The 15962-nt window shown below is 43.7% G+C and overlaps 1 protein-coding gene across 8 annotated transcripts in view; it reads left to right on the top strand.

Moving 5' to 3' along the window:
- NSD2 (nuclear receptor binding SET domain protein 2) overlaps positions 1 to 15962 on the top strand; it is a 147683-nt gene that overhangs the window by 92877 nt on the left and 38844 nt on the right. For all 8 annotated transcript variants that reach the window (XM_074951824.1, XM_074951819.1, XM_074951821.1 and 5 more), the window contains 4 exons: positions 4243 to 4374; positions 10665 to 10788; positions 11795 to 11995; positions 14561 to 14740. In XM_074951824.1, coding sequence (XP_074807925.1) covers positions 4243 to 4374; positions 10665 to 10788; positions 11795 to 11995; positions 14561 to 14740 — 637 coding nt within the window. The remainder of the gene's footprint in view (positions 1 to 4242; positions 4375 to 10664; positions 10789 to 11794; positions 11996 to 14560; positions 14741 to 15962) is intronic.

Genomic DNA, 15962 nt, shown 5'->3' with positions numbered 1-15962 from the left:
TGACTTACAGCCACTGCAATAATTAAATCATTTTTGCATGTCCACACTGTGCTGCTTGTGACAGCAGTGCAAATCCTCACCTGAGCACATGCACTGATTTAACAGTAAGTGAAGGGCATTGTGGGGGCGGCTTCTGAAAGGCAGCAACAGTTGATGTAAGCAATGTAGTATCTACACCTTACTACATCAACCTAGGCGCTATGCCTCTTGCTAAGATGGAGTTAAGTCGGCGTAGTGGGCGAGTTACATCAATGGGAGCTACATTTCAGTGTAGACGCTTAGAGTTAGGTCGACGTAAGCTGCCTTACATCGACCTAACTCTGTAACCTAGCCCAGGCTTACCTTAAAGTGACAGGGTTGAACAATGCTACTATGCATTGAAAACATGAAGCACTTGGAGGATAGAAAGAGGGATTATGGGAAGCTCTGCCTGTCAGTTTGTATGGTAGTTGTGGACGTAAGCAAGTTATGTGAAATTGTGTTGTGGACATAATGAAAAGCTGATATGTTTGATTTTAGTTCTATTAGCTCTGGTCTACACTTCAAAGTTATGTCAACGTAAGGTAGCTTACGTTGACCTAACTCTGTATGCATCTACACTAAAATTTAGCTTCCACCAATGTTACACACCCACTGTACCGACTTAATAACTCCACCTCCGTGAGAGGTATAGTGCTTAAGTCGATATAGTTAGATCGACGCAGTGTTAGTGTGGACACAATGTTGCTTACATTGACTCTTGCTGCCTTTCAGAAGCCGTCCCATGATGCCTCACACTGACAGTTAAATCGGTGCAAGCGCTCCTAGTGAGGATGCTCACTGCCGACACTAGGAGCACAGTGTGGACATGCAAAAGCAATTTAATTACTGCGGTGGCTGTATGTCGACATAACTTAGGTTGTCTTACTTTTGTAGTGTAGACTTGCCCTTAGTTTCGTGTATTGTTATACTATACAGGTATAACAGACCTGATCAGTGGACACTGTAGGGCCATTGTTGATGGGTTTGTCTCTGTTCAGATATATGATACAGTCTGGAAAGGTATTTGAATGGTGGTATAGTTGTGCTTTTTTTTTTTTTCTTTTTGGTTCTGTGTAGGTGGTCTCCCTCAAAACTAGATTTGGCTGAGAGTGTCTATGTTATGTTAATATCCCTGGAAGGTGGTAAGATGCCTTTAGTATTGGTATAGACTGTAGATTGCCTTGTTACCCTAAGTGGGCTGATTGTCCATCACCGCAGTTGCATGGAGGTGCGTGGGTTGATCCTTTCTGGTGGTGCCAGTGTTTATGCACATGACTGTTGTATTTCAGGGTCTATGCTGATTTCCTTTTAGCTTCTGGGTTGAGTTTAAGGTATAAAAACCCAAATAGTTTAGCACTTGTCGTCTGCTGTTTTGACATTGAAATATTTCATAGATTACAAAGCCAGGAGGTACCATGTGTGGTCATCTAGTCTGACCACCTGTATAACACAGCCTATAGAGTTTCCCCAAAATAATTCTTAGAGCATATCTTTAATTTAAAAAAAAAATTCAGAGAAGGTTTTATGCTAACATTGCTCTGGCTTAAAGAAAAAGGAGACTGGGAATGAGGAAGGCATTTTCCAGGTGAGGATTCTGGAACATTCTTACCCTTTGATGCAGCAGAGGCTATGTTAATCTTTAAAGCACACTTCACCACTCATCTCTCAAGTTTTTGGGAATGCTTTTTGATGATCTTTCTTTGGGGAGCAACTAGTATTGCTGTATTTTATTAATTTTACATTTGGTAGTTTGTGGGGTTTTTTTATTGTTAAATCATATAGAGCAGAGTTAGGTGCTCTGAAAGGAATCAAAACTTAACAGCTCCTGCATGTTTTGTTTAAAAATGATCAATTTGAGCCATCTGTAATGTGAACATACTAGGAGGTGAAAAAATGGGAATACAAAACGGTTTAAATACTGCTCATGCAAATTAAAAATGTGATTATCTTAAACATGGTCAGCGTGTCAGATAATTTAAACCAGGATGGAAATGGTTCTGTATTGCCACAAACTCCAAATACTGTCTGTCTCAAACTCATTTTTCAGTAAATGGCTGCTGCTAGTGGTGCACTCAAAAATTTCATTTTCAGCTTAAAACTATATGAAACTAATTATTTTAATTGATTGATTACTTTTCTCAGAGAAACAAAGTTTCCTTTAACTATTTAAATGCTGAGATTTTTAAAACTGCTAAACAAAATTCTTCAGTGTTTTGAAATGGGGAAAAATCCTTTAATATGTGAGTATAGATGTAAAACACACATACGCAGTCCAAGAGGATTACAAGGACATTGTCAGACTATGTTTTTGTCTTTAAAATTACCGTTTTTAATTAATTATTTGTAAAATCCTACAGCCTTTCTGGACCTCAATTATAAGAAATTTCCTGTTATCCAAATCAGGATCATCTCTTACATCAGTTAACATTAACATTCATTCAGTTATCCAAAACTGTATCTGAACATATTCGAAGAAACACCTTTTCCCCTTCTCCTCCCTCTCTTCCCATTGCAATATATGGATTTGAGCCTTTGTGTAAAACTTTAGAAGTTTGAAATAAAATGTCCTTGCCTACCAATTTTGTCTTTCTGCATTTAGCAAACCGCCCCCTCCCCCAAGTTTCCAGGACCACAGAAACTCTCTACAATCCAAATGATCATATTTACAACAGTTATAGTAGGTAAACATTTTGGGCCTTAGAGTGGAGACATCTCTTACCTGTTTGAAAGCATTTACCAGTTTTAGCAGTCTTCTCTGTAGAGCAAATATCTTTTACAGGTAGAAGTTGCAAATAGGTAGAAATATTTTAAGTGTGAACACTGTGTAGATAAGCTAAGATAATATATAGATATCTGGGTTTAAAAAATGGGTTTTTTTCCTAATTTTTCGATGATTTAAACAATCAGGCCTAGGGATCACCCTGCTCTAGGGAGCCAGCTGTGTCACCAGATGTAGAGCATGTACCCTAAAGAATAGGGTTTTTTTAAAAAAAAATTCCAGTTACATCTGAGAGATGAGCTTGCAGGTGTTTTCCTGTCACTGTATTTCACAATGGTAAATTTGAATATCTGTACCATAGATATCAAAAGGGCTTTAATTCCTGTTTTTGGAATAGGACTAGAGCATTTAGGAAGTCAGCTGGATGTTTTGTAGCTATTGGAGTCAGCATAAAGGGCCATTTCATTTTCATGGAATGTCTCCAAGAGAATTCATTTGTGTATTGAAATATGTTAGCTAGGATGACAAGTACCCGAAGTCTTCAGCTTCGCTTTAGTGTAGGGCTAAAGTGGCATTGATAGCCTGCCTCCATAATGTTTTCATTGTAGAAATCTTCAGGAATGCTGCACTACTGTTTTGACTTGGCTTCTGGGTCTGATGCTTACTTTAAGAGGACAGTTTTGCAGTCCTTTTTATTTAGAAGTCTTCACAACATGCTCTTCACAACTGCTCTTCTGGGGTGAGGGAGGAATTGATTGCTTGTTAGACTCCTGCTGGTAGGAATATGCAGAGGCCACCCTGAAAAAGGGGGTAAAATGTTATAAATAAAGGTGATTCTGAGAGTGTTGCCTCTGCATATTCACTCTACAGGCCTACCTACCTTTCCCTTTTCCTTGGAGCTGTGCACTCATGAGACTGAGATTTAGTGGAGCAAGTCACGGTAGCTGGGGATGTCCTCACATGTTCTAGGCGGGGCACCAAAGTTCAGTTTTATGAAGTGATGTTTCTTCTGTACCAGTGGGGCAGTGCTTTTTCTGCAAGGTATCGAAATCTCAACAGCACTGATTATATGAGTCTAATAAGTGTGAATTTGCAGACAACGTTCTTCAAAGAAACACTTACTAACATGTGTTTTCTTTGCCTTAGACAACACATTGACCATTCATGTGCATATGGTACAATCTGTTACCTTTGACTAGTTATAATAGAAAATTGATTCTAAAATGGCATGCAGCAAGAACTTGAGATTTTTATCTACAGTATTTGTTTAGTCTGTGAAAACAATGGTTAGTCTTTTTTATAGGGCATCCACCAACATGTAACTTCAGTTTTTTAAGAAAATTTACTTTTGTGGTGGCAAAGCAAATAATAGTCTGACACAGTCTTAGTCTAGACTTTCATCTTCATGTTTCCTTTTAGTAACTTTCTCTCACAAAACTGATTACACTCAGCCATTTTCCTCTGTGAATTTGATAGATTTAATGCATACATTTAATCTTCAGATCTCGGATGGTCAAGGAGATGAGCGATCAGAGTCACCTTATGAAAGTGCAGATGAGACTCAGACAGAAGCATCTATATCATCCAAAAAATCTGAGCGAGGAGCAGCAGCAAAAAAGGAGTATGTGTGTCAGGTGAGAGACATTAGTTAGTCATTTGTTACTGTTGGATTTTCTCTCTAGAAACATTTTTTTTCTTAAAGATACAAAACTGAGACTGGAAATAGGGTTTTGGGGACTCGGGGGGAGTTAATGCTTCATCCGAGCCTGGATTATTTACATCTCTTCAGGGAGGAATAGTTTAGTGATATGAGCACTAGACTAGAAGAGAGGGATTGTTGAATTCTAGTTTATTGCTCTATTTGACCATGGGCAAATCATGTAGCCTTTCCACTTTAGTTTCCATAACTGCAAAACAAACATAATACCTTTCTCAAAGGAGGGCAGGTAACTAGTTAGTGTTAGATTGTAAACCCTACAGCTCAGAGACTTGTCTTTGTGTGTGTGTATTTGTAAAGTGTCAGTGACTACCACAGTGAGACCCGGATTATGGCCTCTGGGCACTACTGTAATATAAATAACACTTTAATGATGGTATTGGTATAGTCAGGCTTTTTTTAAAAAAATTAAATGCTGCTACCAGTATTTAAAAAGGGATCATTATTTGTGAAATGAGGTAGCGTACATCAGGGAATATCTGGTTTGTCTCCAAGGGCCAAATAAGCAAATTCTCTCTCTATCTGACTCTTTACATATAGTATAATGAAATTACATTTATTTTAAAATGCTGAGGTGACTAATCACTTAAACTGTGCTGTCATTAGAGCGTGGTAGTTTCTAGTAGTTCTTCGAGTGGTTGCTCATGTAGATTCCATTTTAGGTGTGTGTGCGCCCACGTGCACAGTTATCGGCAATTTCTGCCTTAGCGGTATCCGTTGGGTTGGCTGTGGCGCTGGTGCAATTATCAGGTGCTACCAGCCCTGCGCCCTCTCAGTTCCTTCTTACTGCCCGTTAAGGTTGGTTGGAGCACCTTGTCTTGCTTTGCAAGAGCAGCAGCGTTTGTCCATTGACTGGTTTAGTGGTGGTTGTACGTAGTTTCATAGTTAGTTAGTTGATAGCGTGTGATAGTCAACAGAGTCCCACTTGGGAGTTTACCCTGAGCGGGGCATGCCCCGCTCCCCCGGCTTCAAGCTGTGTGCGTCATGCAGCAGGCCAGTGCCGATCAGCAATCCGCACGATAGCTGTCTTAAGCGTCTGGGTGAAGGCCACAGGAAAGACAGGTGTACCATCTTTTGCCTGCGGACCCAGAAAGAGCAGGATATTCTCTTGAGGTCATTATTGATAGAGGCTGCTCTTCATCCGGCATCGGAACGCTCCACTGCGGCACCCACACCCAATGCTTCAGCCTTGGCGTGCATCGCCTGCATGTTCCATTTCGCCCACGCCAAAGAATAGGCTGAAGAAAAGAAAGCCCTCAGCACCAAAGGAGAGAGGGGCCACGGGCAAAGGACTTGTGTCAGGTCATGTGCCTGCTATGGGGCTTCATGGGGGTACTGTAGAAGTCGGACCCACCAGGGCCCCCCTTCCCACCGCAGGCAGCAGCAGGGGTTCCCAGCCAGTGATGGGGCCTTGAGTGTCCGAAGTGGTCCCAGTGGCTAAGGTGCAAGGCCGACCGGCTCCACAGGTGCCGCGACAGGTGACTGATACGGCTCCGCTTATGGCACCAAAGGGGAAAACCACTGGGGTGCTGCAGCATAGACTGGTGTAACAGCCCAAGTTGCTGGATCGCAGGCGCAAGTCCCTGTTGCTGTGACCTCGAGACCCAGCACAGCAGCCTGTCTCGCCAGCCAGAACGCCTAGATCTCCATCAATATCCCCTTCTACTAGGCAAGGGACTCCGGTTTCGTGGCGCGGCTCCCTGTACTGACGACCCTCTGGCCATAGGTCGCCTAGATGCTGAACACCCTCTCCCAGAAGGTCTCCTTGTCATTGGCCTCTATCCTGGAGGTCTCATTCGGGATTTCGACGTCATTCGTGTTCGCCTTGGTACCATTCCTCTGGCAGGCGGCATTACTCCTGTTTCCCCTGTCGATTGCTTACCAGGCTCAGTAGGCAGACCTAGGCCTCAACGGACCCGCCATGGTCACCGGAGGGACAGTAGTCAGGGTCAGACTGATTTTAGCCCGTTGTCAAGACGTGGCGACTTCCCTTCAACTCAGGAGAGCAAGGTGGCTCCGGCCATGGTTCCAACACAGCAGGGGCTGTGGCCCCCCCAAGTTACCATACTGGAACCCGTGGGAGGTGCCGATGATGCCGGTCCAGTACTCCCAACCCCTCCTGGCTGCATTGGGCCAGCTGAGGTACTGCCAGTGCCGCAATCAGAACACGGTTCCACGGTGGAAGCAGAGCCCGTGCACCCATACCCTGGCATTGAGGGAGCCCTCCCCTGACAAGGGAGGGGGTGACACCATCTCTCAGGTGACACAATCGTCCTTATCATCCCCAAATGAGGCGGTGGCCAGACCCTCCCATACCAGAAGTCCCCCGGACGATTTTAAGGAGCACCAGGCCCTCTTTGAACGGGTGCCTGAAAATCTAGGTCTGCAGATTGAGAAGGTCACTGAGGAGGCAGACAGCCTCTTCAGTGTCATCTCAGCCACCACACTGGCAAAAATTGCATTGCCCGTTCACCCAGGTGTGCTCAAAATAACCAAATCAGTGTGGCAAACCCCTCATCTATTCTGCCGACGTGAAAGAAAGTGGAAAAGAAATACTATGTCCTTGCAAAGGGCTTAGAGTATCTATACACTCATACCCACACAGCATCATTGGTTGTGTCTGTGGTGAATGAAAAGGACAGGCAGGGTCACCCCTGCGGAATGCCAAAAAATGAGGTCAAAAGACTCGACTTATTTGGCAGGAAAGTTTATTCGACAGCCAGCTTACAGTTTAGGGTCTCTAAGCACCATGCCCTGCTGGGACGTTATAACTTTAAGCTGTGGGACTCCCTTAATAAGTTCACGAAGGCCCTTCCACAGGATTGTGTCCAAGAGTTTGCCGCATTGGTGAGCGAAGGCATGGTGGTGGCCCGGGGAGTCTTCCAGGTGGCCTGGGACGCAATGGACTCGGCTGCTAGGGTGGTCTTATTGGCAGTGGCCATGAGATGTAGCTCCTGGTTGCAGGCTTCTGGGCTGTCCCAAGAGATGCAGACCACAATCAAGGACCTGTAGTTCAAGGGTTTGGTGCTCTTTTCTGAGCTAACTGACTCTAGGCTCCGTGGGCTCAAGGACTCCCGAGCCACGCTCCAATCCCTGGGCTTGCACACCCCTCAGCAGTCCAGGAAGCCGTTCCATCCTCTGCCTCTTCCGACGCAGTCTAGGTTCTGCAGGGCTCCCAGGTCTGGCTTCTACAGATGGAACGGACAAGGACAAAGGGCCTAAGAGGCTACACCTTGCAGTTTATAGCCAACCATCCCTCCCACCCTCCTTCCCCATCCCTCTTCAGGGACCTTTCTCACAAGCAGCTCCTCATTCAGGAGATCGAAAACCTCAACCAACGTCAGAGAACTCAGGGCTGTTTGACTAGCCTGCTGAGCCTTCTACCTCATATACAAGACAGCGTGGTTCAGGTCCTGATGGACAACATGATTACGGTGTTCTTTATCAACAGGCAGGGCCGATCCTGGTTGTCTGCCCGTTGCCAGGAAGCCTTCTGGCTCTGGGACTTCTGCCTACATCACATCCATCTCGTGGCTGCTCACCTTCCAGGGTCCAAGAACGCTTTGGCAGATCGCCTCAGCAGGACGTTCTCTTCTCACCACAAGTGGTCCCTTCATCTGGACGTGGTCAGTTCCATCTTCCGCAGGTGGGGAACTCCCTGGGTGGACCTGTTCGTGTCCAGGCAAAACAGGAAATGCCACATTGTCTTCTCGACTGGGGGCATGGACAGAGGAACGCTGTTGGACGGCTTTCTGCTCCTGTGGTCGGAGGTTCTGATGTAAGCCTTCTGTCCTGTGCCGTTGCTACCCAGGGTCCTCATGAAAATCAAACAGGACAGGGTAAGGGTCATCCTCAGGGTGCCGGCGTGGGTGCGCCACCATCGGCTGGACCTCTCAGTGGTGACCCCATTCCAGCTACTGCTCAAGTTGGACCTGTTGTCCCAGAACCATGGCAGTCTTCTGCACCCAACCTGGCGGTGTTATATCTGACAGCTTGGCTGCTGCGTGGCTAAACGCACAGGAGCAGCAGTGTTTGGCCGAGGTTCGGTGCATTCTATTAGGAAATAGGAAGTCCTCCACCAGAGCGAACAACCTGGCCAACTGGAAACAATTCACCTCTTGGTTGCAGACAGGTGTTCATCCCGAGCGGGCTTCGCTGCAGCTTATTCTGGACTACATCCTGCACCTTAAGTTCCAGGGCTTGTCCCTCTCATCGATCAAGGTCCATCTAGTGGCCATCTTGGTCTTCCACCCGCCGTTCGAGGGCAGGTCAGTTTTTGCTCAGGCTATCATGGCCAGATTCCTTAAGGGCCTAGAGTGCCTCTACCAGCATGTCAGGGACCCCGTCCCTCCGTGGAACTTGAATCTGGTGCTGTCGCAGTTTCCAGGTCCTCCCTTTGAGCTGCTGGCTTCCTACTCCCTCCTTCTCCTCTCCTGGAAGGTTGCATTCCTGGTTGTGGTGATGTCGGTCCACCAGGTATCCGAGATTCGGTTGTTCACCTTGGAGCCACCTTACATGGTCTTGCACACGGTCCAACTAAGGCCGCCCCTGGCGTTGCTTCCCAAGGTAGTCTCATTCAAGTTTCATTTCGAGCCAGGACGTTTACTTACCAGTCTTCTTTCCGAAGCCACATAGGTCCGAGGAGGAGCGCAGGCTATATGCCCTAGGCTTCAGAAGGGGCTCTGCCTTCTATATTGACCAGACCAAGCCGTTCCGTAAATCAACACATTTTTCGTCATTGTGGCCGACAGAATGAAAGGTCGCCCTGTATCCACTCAAAGAATAGCTTCTTAGATCCCTGCCTGCATTTGCTTCTGCTATGACCAAGCGAAGGTGCCACCCCCGGCGATTGTCACCACCCACTCAACCAGGGCACAGGCTTCTTCGGCAGCCTTTCTGGCCCATGTGCCTATCCAGGACATCTGTAGAGTGGCCACCTGGTCATCTGTCCACACTATTCCGTCCCATTATGCACTGACCCAGCAGGCCTGGGATGATAGGCTTCGGTAGGGCAGTGCTGCAAGCCGCTAAGCTGTGAACTCCGAGCCCACCTCCGTGGATACTGCTTGTGAGTCACCTAGAATGGAATCTCCATGAGCAAGCACTCAAAGAGAAAACAACTACCTGCCTTTTCGTAACTGTTGTTCTTTGAGATGTGTTGCTCATGTCCATTCCATTTCCCGCCCTCCTACCTCTCTGTCGGAGTTGCCGGCAAGAGGGAACTGAGAGGACACAGGGCCAGCAGTGCCTGATATACCAACACATGGGAGCACCATTCATACTGGCCCTACAGATACCGCTAAGGCAGAAATCTCTGACAACTGTGCACGTGGGCGTGCACACACCTAAAATGGAATGTTTCAGAGTAGCAGCCGTGTTAGTCTGTATCCGCAAAAAGAACAGGAATACTTGTGGCACCTTAGAGGCTAACAAATTTATTAGAGCATAAGCTTTCATGAGCTACAGCTCACTTCATCGGATGCCCCCCGCTCTCCTGCTGGTAATAGCTCACCTTTCCTGATCACTCTTGTTACAGTCTATATGGTAACACCCATTGTTTCGTGTTCTCTGTGTATATAAAATCTCCCCACTATATTTTCCACTGTATGCATCCGATGAAGTGAGCTGTAGCTCACAAAAGCTTATGCTCTAATAAATTTGTTAGTCTCTAAGGTGCTACAAGTACTCCTTTTCTTTTTGCTAAAATGGAATGGACATGAGCAACACATCTCGGAGAACAACAGTTACGAAAATGCAGGTAAGCGCTTTTTATTCATGTGCCAATGCTGACAATTCAGGCATGGAAGTATCACAAGGCCTAGCATGTTAAGTTAATGATTCCTGGTAAGGAGAAAATAAGGTTGCTTTTAACCTTACATAGTCTGCAATTTCCACATGTAGGAAAATTGTTTAAAATCTTTTTGTATTTATTAGATTGAATCTACATTATTTAGCGCTATCTGTGTATGTGTGTGTCTAGAGGGCGTGCATGTAAATATTTTGTGTTTACTAAATACATCCTAAATATTTGTAGGAATGGAAAAAACATTTCTGCTTGGAAACTAGATAATCTGATGGTTGTAGAAGTGTCTTTTCCTCCACTTCAGATAGGAAGAGTGAGAGGAGAAGTGGGTGAGAGAAATAATGAAGAAAATAATTAATCCTATGTGCGCATTTTTAACCCTCAATACTTTTCTGATTTAAAAGCTGTGTGAAAAACCAGGTGATCTCCTGCTGTGTGAAGGCCTATGCTTTGGAGCTTTTCATGTAAGCTGCCTTGGGCTCCCTGGAAGACCAGCAGGAAAATTCATTTGTCGTGAATGTACATCAGGCAAGTCTTGTCCACTTCTGTTAATAAAAAGCCATAGTAGTCATATCATTTGTCCTAACAAATCTTGTTAGCTCAGAGTATGTATATCTGAAGGAACCATTTTTCTCCTGGTGCCAGGCAGGATGGGAGCTCACATTACCATTAATTTTGTCTCTTCATGTAAGTGCTAGAATATCCAGGTACCCAGCATTTTTAGTTGAAACTACGTGCACCCTGAGCTAGTTTAGCATGTGCAGTGCATAATCATAACACTTGCAGAATACTTGTCATCATATGTAATTCCAGAAGACTCAAAACCTGTGGAAAGCATAAGAAGTCCTACAATCAGGTAAAAGAAGTAGGTTCAACAATTCCTGTTCTTTTTTTTTGGTCTGTTTTTCCCCTTAATCTTCTCATTTTTCAATCTCCTCTTCGTCCTATAAAAAGCCTAACTGTATTTCTTGCTATTAATCTTGGTTGCTTTTTCTCCTGTAATAACTACTGCTGGTTTATAATACTTAAACATGACTTAAAAATTATTATAGTCCTGTTGCATCTTCAAACAGAAAACATACTGAACCTTGTTGAAGAAAACTGTGAAGCATAATAATGAAGTTTTCAAGACCTGGTTTTCAAGTGGCACAGAAATAAGCTTCATAAACTTTCTCACATTGTAGGCTGATCTTAGCTTCTGCAGAATCACAGGCAACCGATGTTATTGACTTCATTGTTAAAAACAATTGCCCTTATTGTACTCCTGTGGTAGTAAGAGGTTCGTTAAATAAGAATATGTAAGCAAGTCAGTGATTGAGGAGTTGGAGTTTAACTGTGTACAATTTAAACAGTAATTGATTTATATTGTAGTTATATTTTATTTGATTTGTTTTGGGATGGGTAGATTAGAAGCCCTTTAATTCTCAAAGTCATAAAGTTATATGTTCCCCCCCCCCCCCCCCCGCCAAAAATAGCCTAAGTACAGAAACTCAAGTAAGAAATAGGATGTTACTTTTCTTACTTTTATTTTTAGGTGTTCACACGTGTTTTGTGTGTAAGGAGAGAAAGGCAGATGTGAAACGGTGTATTGTATCCCAGTGCGGTAAATTCTACCATGAAGCTTGTGTGAGAAAATTTCATCTTACTGTGTTTGAGAACAGAGGTTTTAGATGTCCTCTCCACAGCTGTGTGAGCTGTCATGTTACTAACCCCTCAAATCCAAGAATATCAAAAGGTATTCCTTCATTTTTTTCAGAATTTTTTAATGAACTTTGAGTTGCTATTGTTTTTGTTGTACATAAAGAATTAAAGGTACCTCTGCTAATTGAGCTATTAATCTTGTTCAACTCATTGAACATACTTTATTATAGTGATGTGGTAGGAGAACTCTGGTTATAATTAAAGAGGCGCTTTCACTCAAAGCCCTAGTTATAGTTTTCTGAAAAAAAATTATCTTCAGATTTATGTATTTCATGATGGATCCCTGATCAAAAGTAATTTTTTTCCTAAGTTGAGTAAAATTCCATATGGCTGCTTCTTCTTTATGTACTTATTTTATCTATAACAATAAAAATTAGGGCTGTCAAGTCATTAAAAAAATTGATTGCACAATTAATCACACTGTTAAATAATACAGTGGTCACAAACCGGTTGATCGTGATTGACTGGTCGATCCTGGAGACTCCCAGTCGATTGCTATCTCCAGCCACTAAAAGTCCGGCGGTGTAGTGGGGCTCCCTTCCTGCCCTGGCCCCACGCTGTTCCTGGAAGCGGCCAGCATACCTCTGCAGCCCCAGGGGAGGAGGGGGAAGGGGTCTCCGTGCACTGCTCCTGCCTGTAAGCACCACCCCTGCAGCTCCCATTGGCCAGGAATGGGGCCTGTAGCCAATGGGAGCTGCAGGGGCAGTGCCTGCAGAGGGGCAAGGCGCGGAGCCACAGACATGGCCCGTCCCGTTCCCCTCACATACACACCCAGGGGTCGTAGGGGCACGTTGGTCCCTTCTGAGAGCAGCGTGGGGCAGGCAGGGAGTCTTCCTTAGCCCCGCTGTGCCGCCAATCGGGAGCCGCCCAAGGTCAATGCCACCCGGCGGGAGCCTGCACCCAAAACCCCTGCCCCAGCCCTGACCCTCCTCCCAGAGCCAGGATCCCATACCCTCTCCTGCACCCCAACTCTCTTCCCCAGCTCAGAGCGCCCTCCTGCACCCAAACTCCCTCCCAGAGCTTGCATCCCTCACCCCCTCCTGCACCCCAACACCCTCCCCCAGGCTCAGTAAAACAGAGCAGGAGACATACAATTCTCCCTCCAAAGAGTTCAGTCACAAATTTAATTAACGCATTATTTTTTTAACAAGAGTCATCCACATGGAAGCATGTCCTCTGGAATGGTGGCCAAAGCATGAAGGGGGATACAAATGTTTAGCATAACTTGTAGCTGACATTGCAAGGTATTTACGTGCCAAACTGCCATGCGAACGCATGTTCTCACTTTCAGATGATGTAAATAAGCAGCCAGCATTATCTCCCCTAAATGTAAACAAACTTGTTTGTCTTAGCAGTTGGCTAAACAAGAAGTAGGACTGAGTGGATTTGTAGGCTCTAAAGTTTTACATTATTTTGTTTTTGAGTGCAGTTATGTAACCAAAAAAAATCTACATTTGTAAGTTGCACTTTCACGATAAAGAGATTGCACTACAGTACTTGTATGAGGTGAATTGAAAAGTACTATTTCTTTTATCATTTTTACAGTACAAATATTTGTAATAAAAAATAGTAGTGTAAAGTGAGCACTGTCAACTTTGTATTCTGTGTTGTAATTGAAATCAATATATTTGAAAATGTAGAAAAATATCCAAAAATATTTAATACATTTTAGTTGATTACTATTGTTTAACAGTGCGATTAAAACTGCGATTAATCGTGATTAATTTTTTTTAGTTAATCGCGTGAGTTAACTGTGATTAATCAACTGCCCTAATAAAAATGTTTTTTTTTCCCACCTTGATAATTCAGAACAACTCAAGAAGGAGTGTGTGCTATGTGTAAAGTAGAAAAATGGTTGGAAAAAATGTTAAAATAGACTGAAATGCCCTAAGGCACCTATGTAGTATACCACTTTTATTACTGCTTCAGGCCCCATTCCTTCAGCACTTGCATATATAGTCTTGTTAATGTTAGCTGAACTACTCATACGAATGAGTACTTACGTGAGTAAGAGTAGCAGAATTTGCCCTTTAGTATGTGCTAATTGCAGATCTCCACACATATATTCAATATTGTGTGTATTATCTGGAAAACTACATGTAGAAGTACACACATAATTATCTGTCATTATAAGTATTCTTACTTGTGCCTTGTCAAGTTGCGCCAGTCATGTGTCAAAATAAATACTGAAAGGTAGACATCTCTTTCCTAAACAGCCTAGAAATTAAATATGACAGATATGGGAGAATGCAAGTGAGAGAGCGTTGGGAATATTTATATAAATAATATAGTGCAATGAAATGCTTAATTTGGAGACCCTTTGGTGAAGCTCTTCACATTAGAATGTTACAGTGCCTTTAATTCAGTGTGGGATCTCTTCTTCCTTAAAAGCAAAACTCAGTGCAGAAAAGCTGCATTAATTCAATATTCTGATTGAATTTAAATGCACAGTTTTTAAAGATAGTGTTTGTCACATTTTGTGTGTATGTCTATAGGCTACATTATGCAGCAATAAAACACATTTTTTTTGCATGATATCTGCAGCCCAATTAAATCGCAAGTTAAGAAAGATAACATAGAAGTATTCTTCTTTTGCTAGGCAAAATGATGCGGTGTATTCGCTGTCCTGTCGCTTACCATGCTGGAGATGTTTGCATTGCTGCAGGGTGTGCAGTGATCACTTCCAACAGCATTGTTTGTACCAATCATTTCACTGCCATGAAAGGAAAAAGTCATCATGCGCACATCAATGTGAGCTGGTGCTTTGTGTGCTCAAAAGGTAAATCGATATACAAATCTTTATTTTATTATTTTACTAAAAGTATAATCAACATCTAAATATTCATTTTTCACTTTAATGTATTTTATTAAGATATTTAAAGAAAAACACCAGACACATGGTGTAACTTCAGATTTCTTCAAAGTGTTGTTGAAGGTGTTGGAGTATCTTGTTAGCTGCAGGTGTCATGAAGTTTTTTAGGTTTTTTTACTTGACTTTGTCCAACTACCCTTTGATTTAATTGTTAGGCAGAGAAGCTTAATGAGTGCAGCCAGTGTGCACAGTGCTGATTAGAACATGGAGGAAGCAAACTACCACACCTGATGACAAATTAAATAAACACTGTGGAAGCTTGTTAAGCCACAGTTTGCTTAGCTTCCCACTTGAAAATTCATGCACACTGTGACAGGGTGCAACCTGGAAATGTAGTATGTCTCACCAACCTGGGCTTCCTCTCACACTGTGACAAGCTGCAGACCTCCCCAGGTACTGCACTTAACACAGACGTCCAAAGGCAGGGACACACGCAGCTGCATTACATGAATACTTTTGCTAGCCACTCATGAATCAACAGTAGAGAGGCTCCAGCCAATTCCCCACACATCCCAAGCCCTACGACCCAAGAACATAAGAATGGCCATACTGGGTCAGACCAACGGTCCATCCAGACCAGTATCCTGTCTGCTGACAGTGGCCAATGCCAGGTGCCCCAGAGGGAGTGAACCTAATAGGTAATGATAAAGTGATCTCTCTCCTGCCATCCATCTCCACCCTCTGACAAACAGAGGCTAGGGACACCATTCCTTACACATCCTGGCTACTAGCCATTTATGGATTTAACCTCCATGAATTTATCTAGTTCTGTTTTTAAACCCTATTAAAGTCCATAGCTGTACCATCTTGCCCTGGTCAGAAGGCTGACCAGTGTAAGTTTATTACCCAGTCCACCACCTCAATGTGGAGAGGACGTGCACCAGCTCTTGCTCCTGAGTAGATTTCCCAAGCACTTCAAGCAAAACTCACTGTTTTAGGTAAAATATAAAACAGATTTATTAACTACAGAAAGATTTTAAGTGACTATACGTGGTAAGCATACAGATCAAAGTTGGTCACCTAAGAAATAAAAGTAAAATCGCAATCTGAGTTCTATAAACTAGACAGGATATGAATTAAGTAGTTTCTTACCCTGATGGTATAGTTCCTTAATACACAAGCTGGGATT

This window comes from Natator depressus, chromosome 4 (genome assembly GCF_965152275.1).
Source record: "Natator depressus isolate rNatDep1 chromosome 4, rNatDep2.hap1, whole genome shotgun sequence".
In the NCBI taxonomy this organism is placed as follows: Eukaryota; Metazoa; Chordata; order Testudines; family Cheloniidae; genus Natator; species Natator depressus.
The sequence above is the reverse complement of the archived record's forward strand: the minus strand, read 5'-3'. Positions and strand labels throughout refer to the sequence as shown.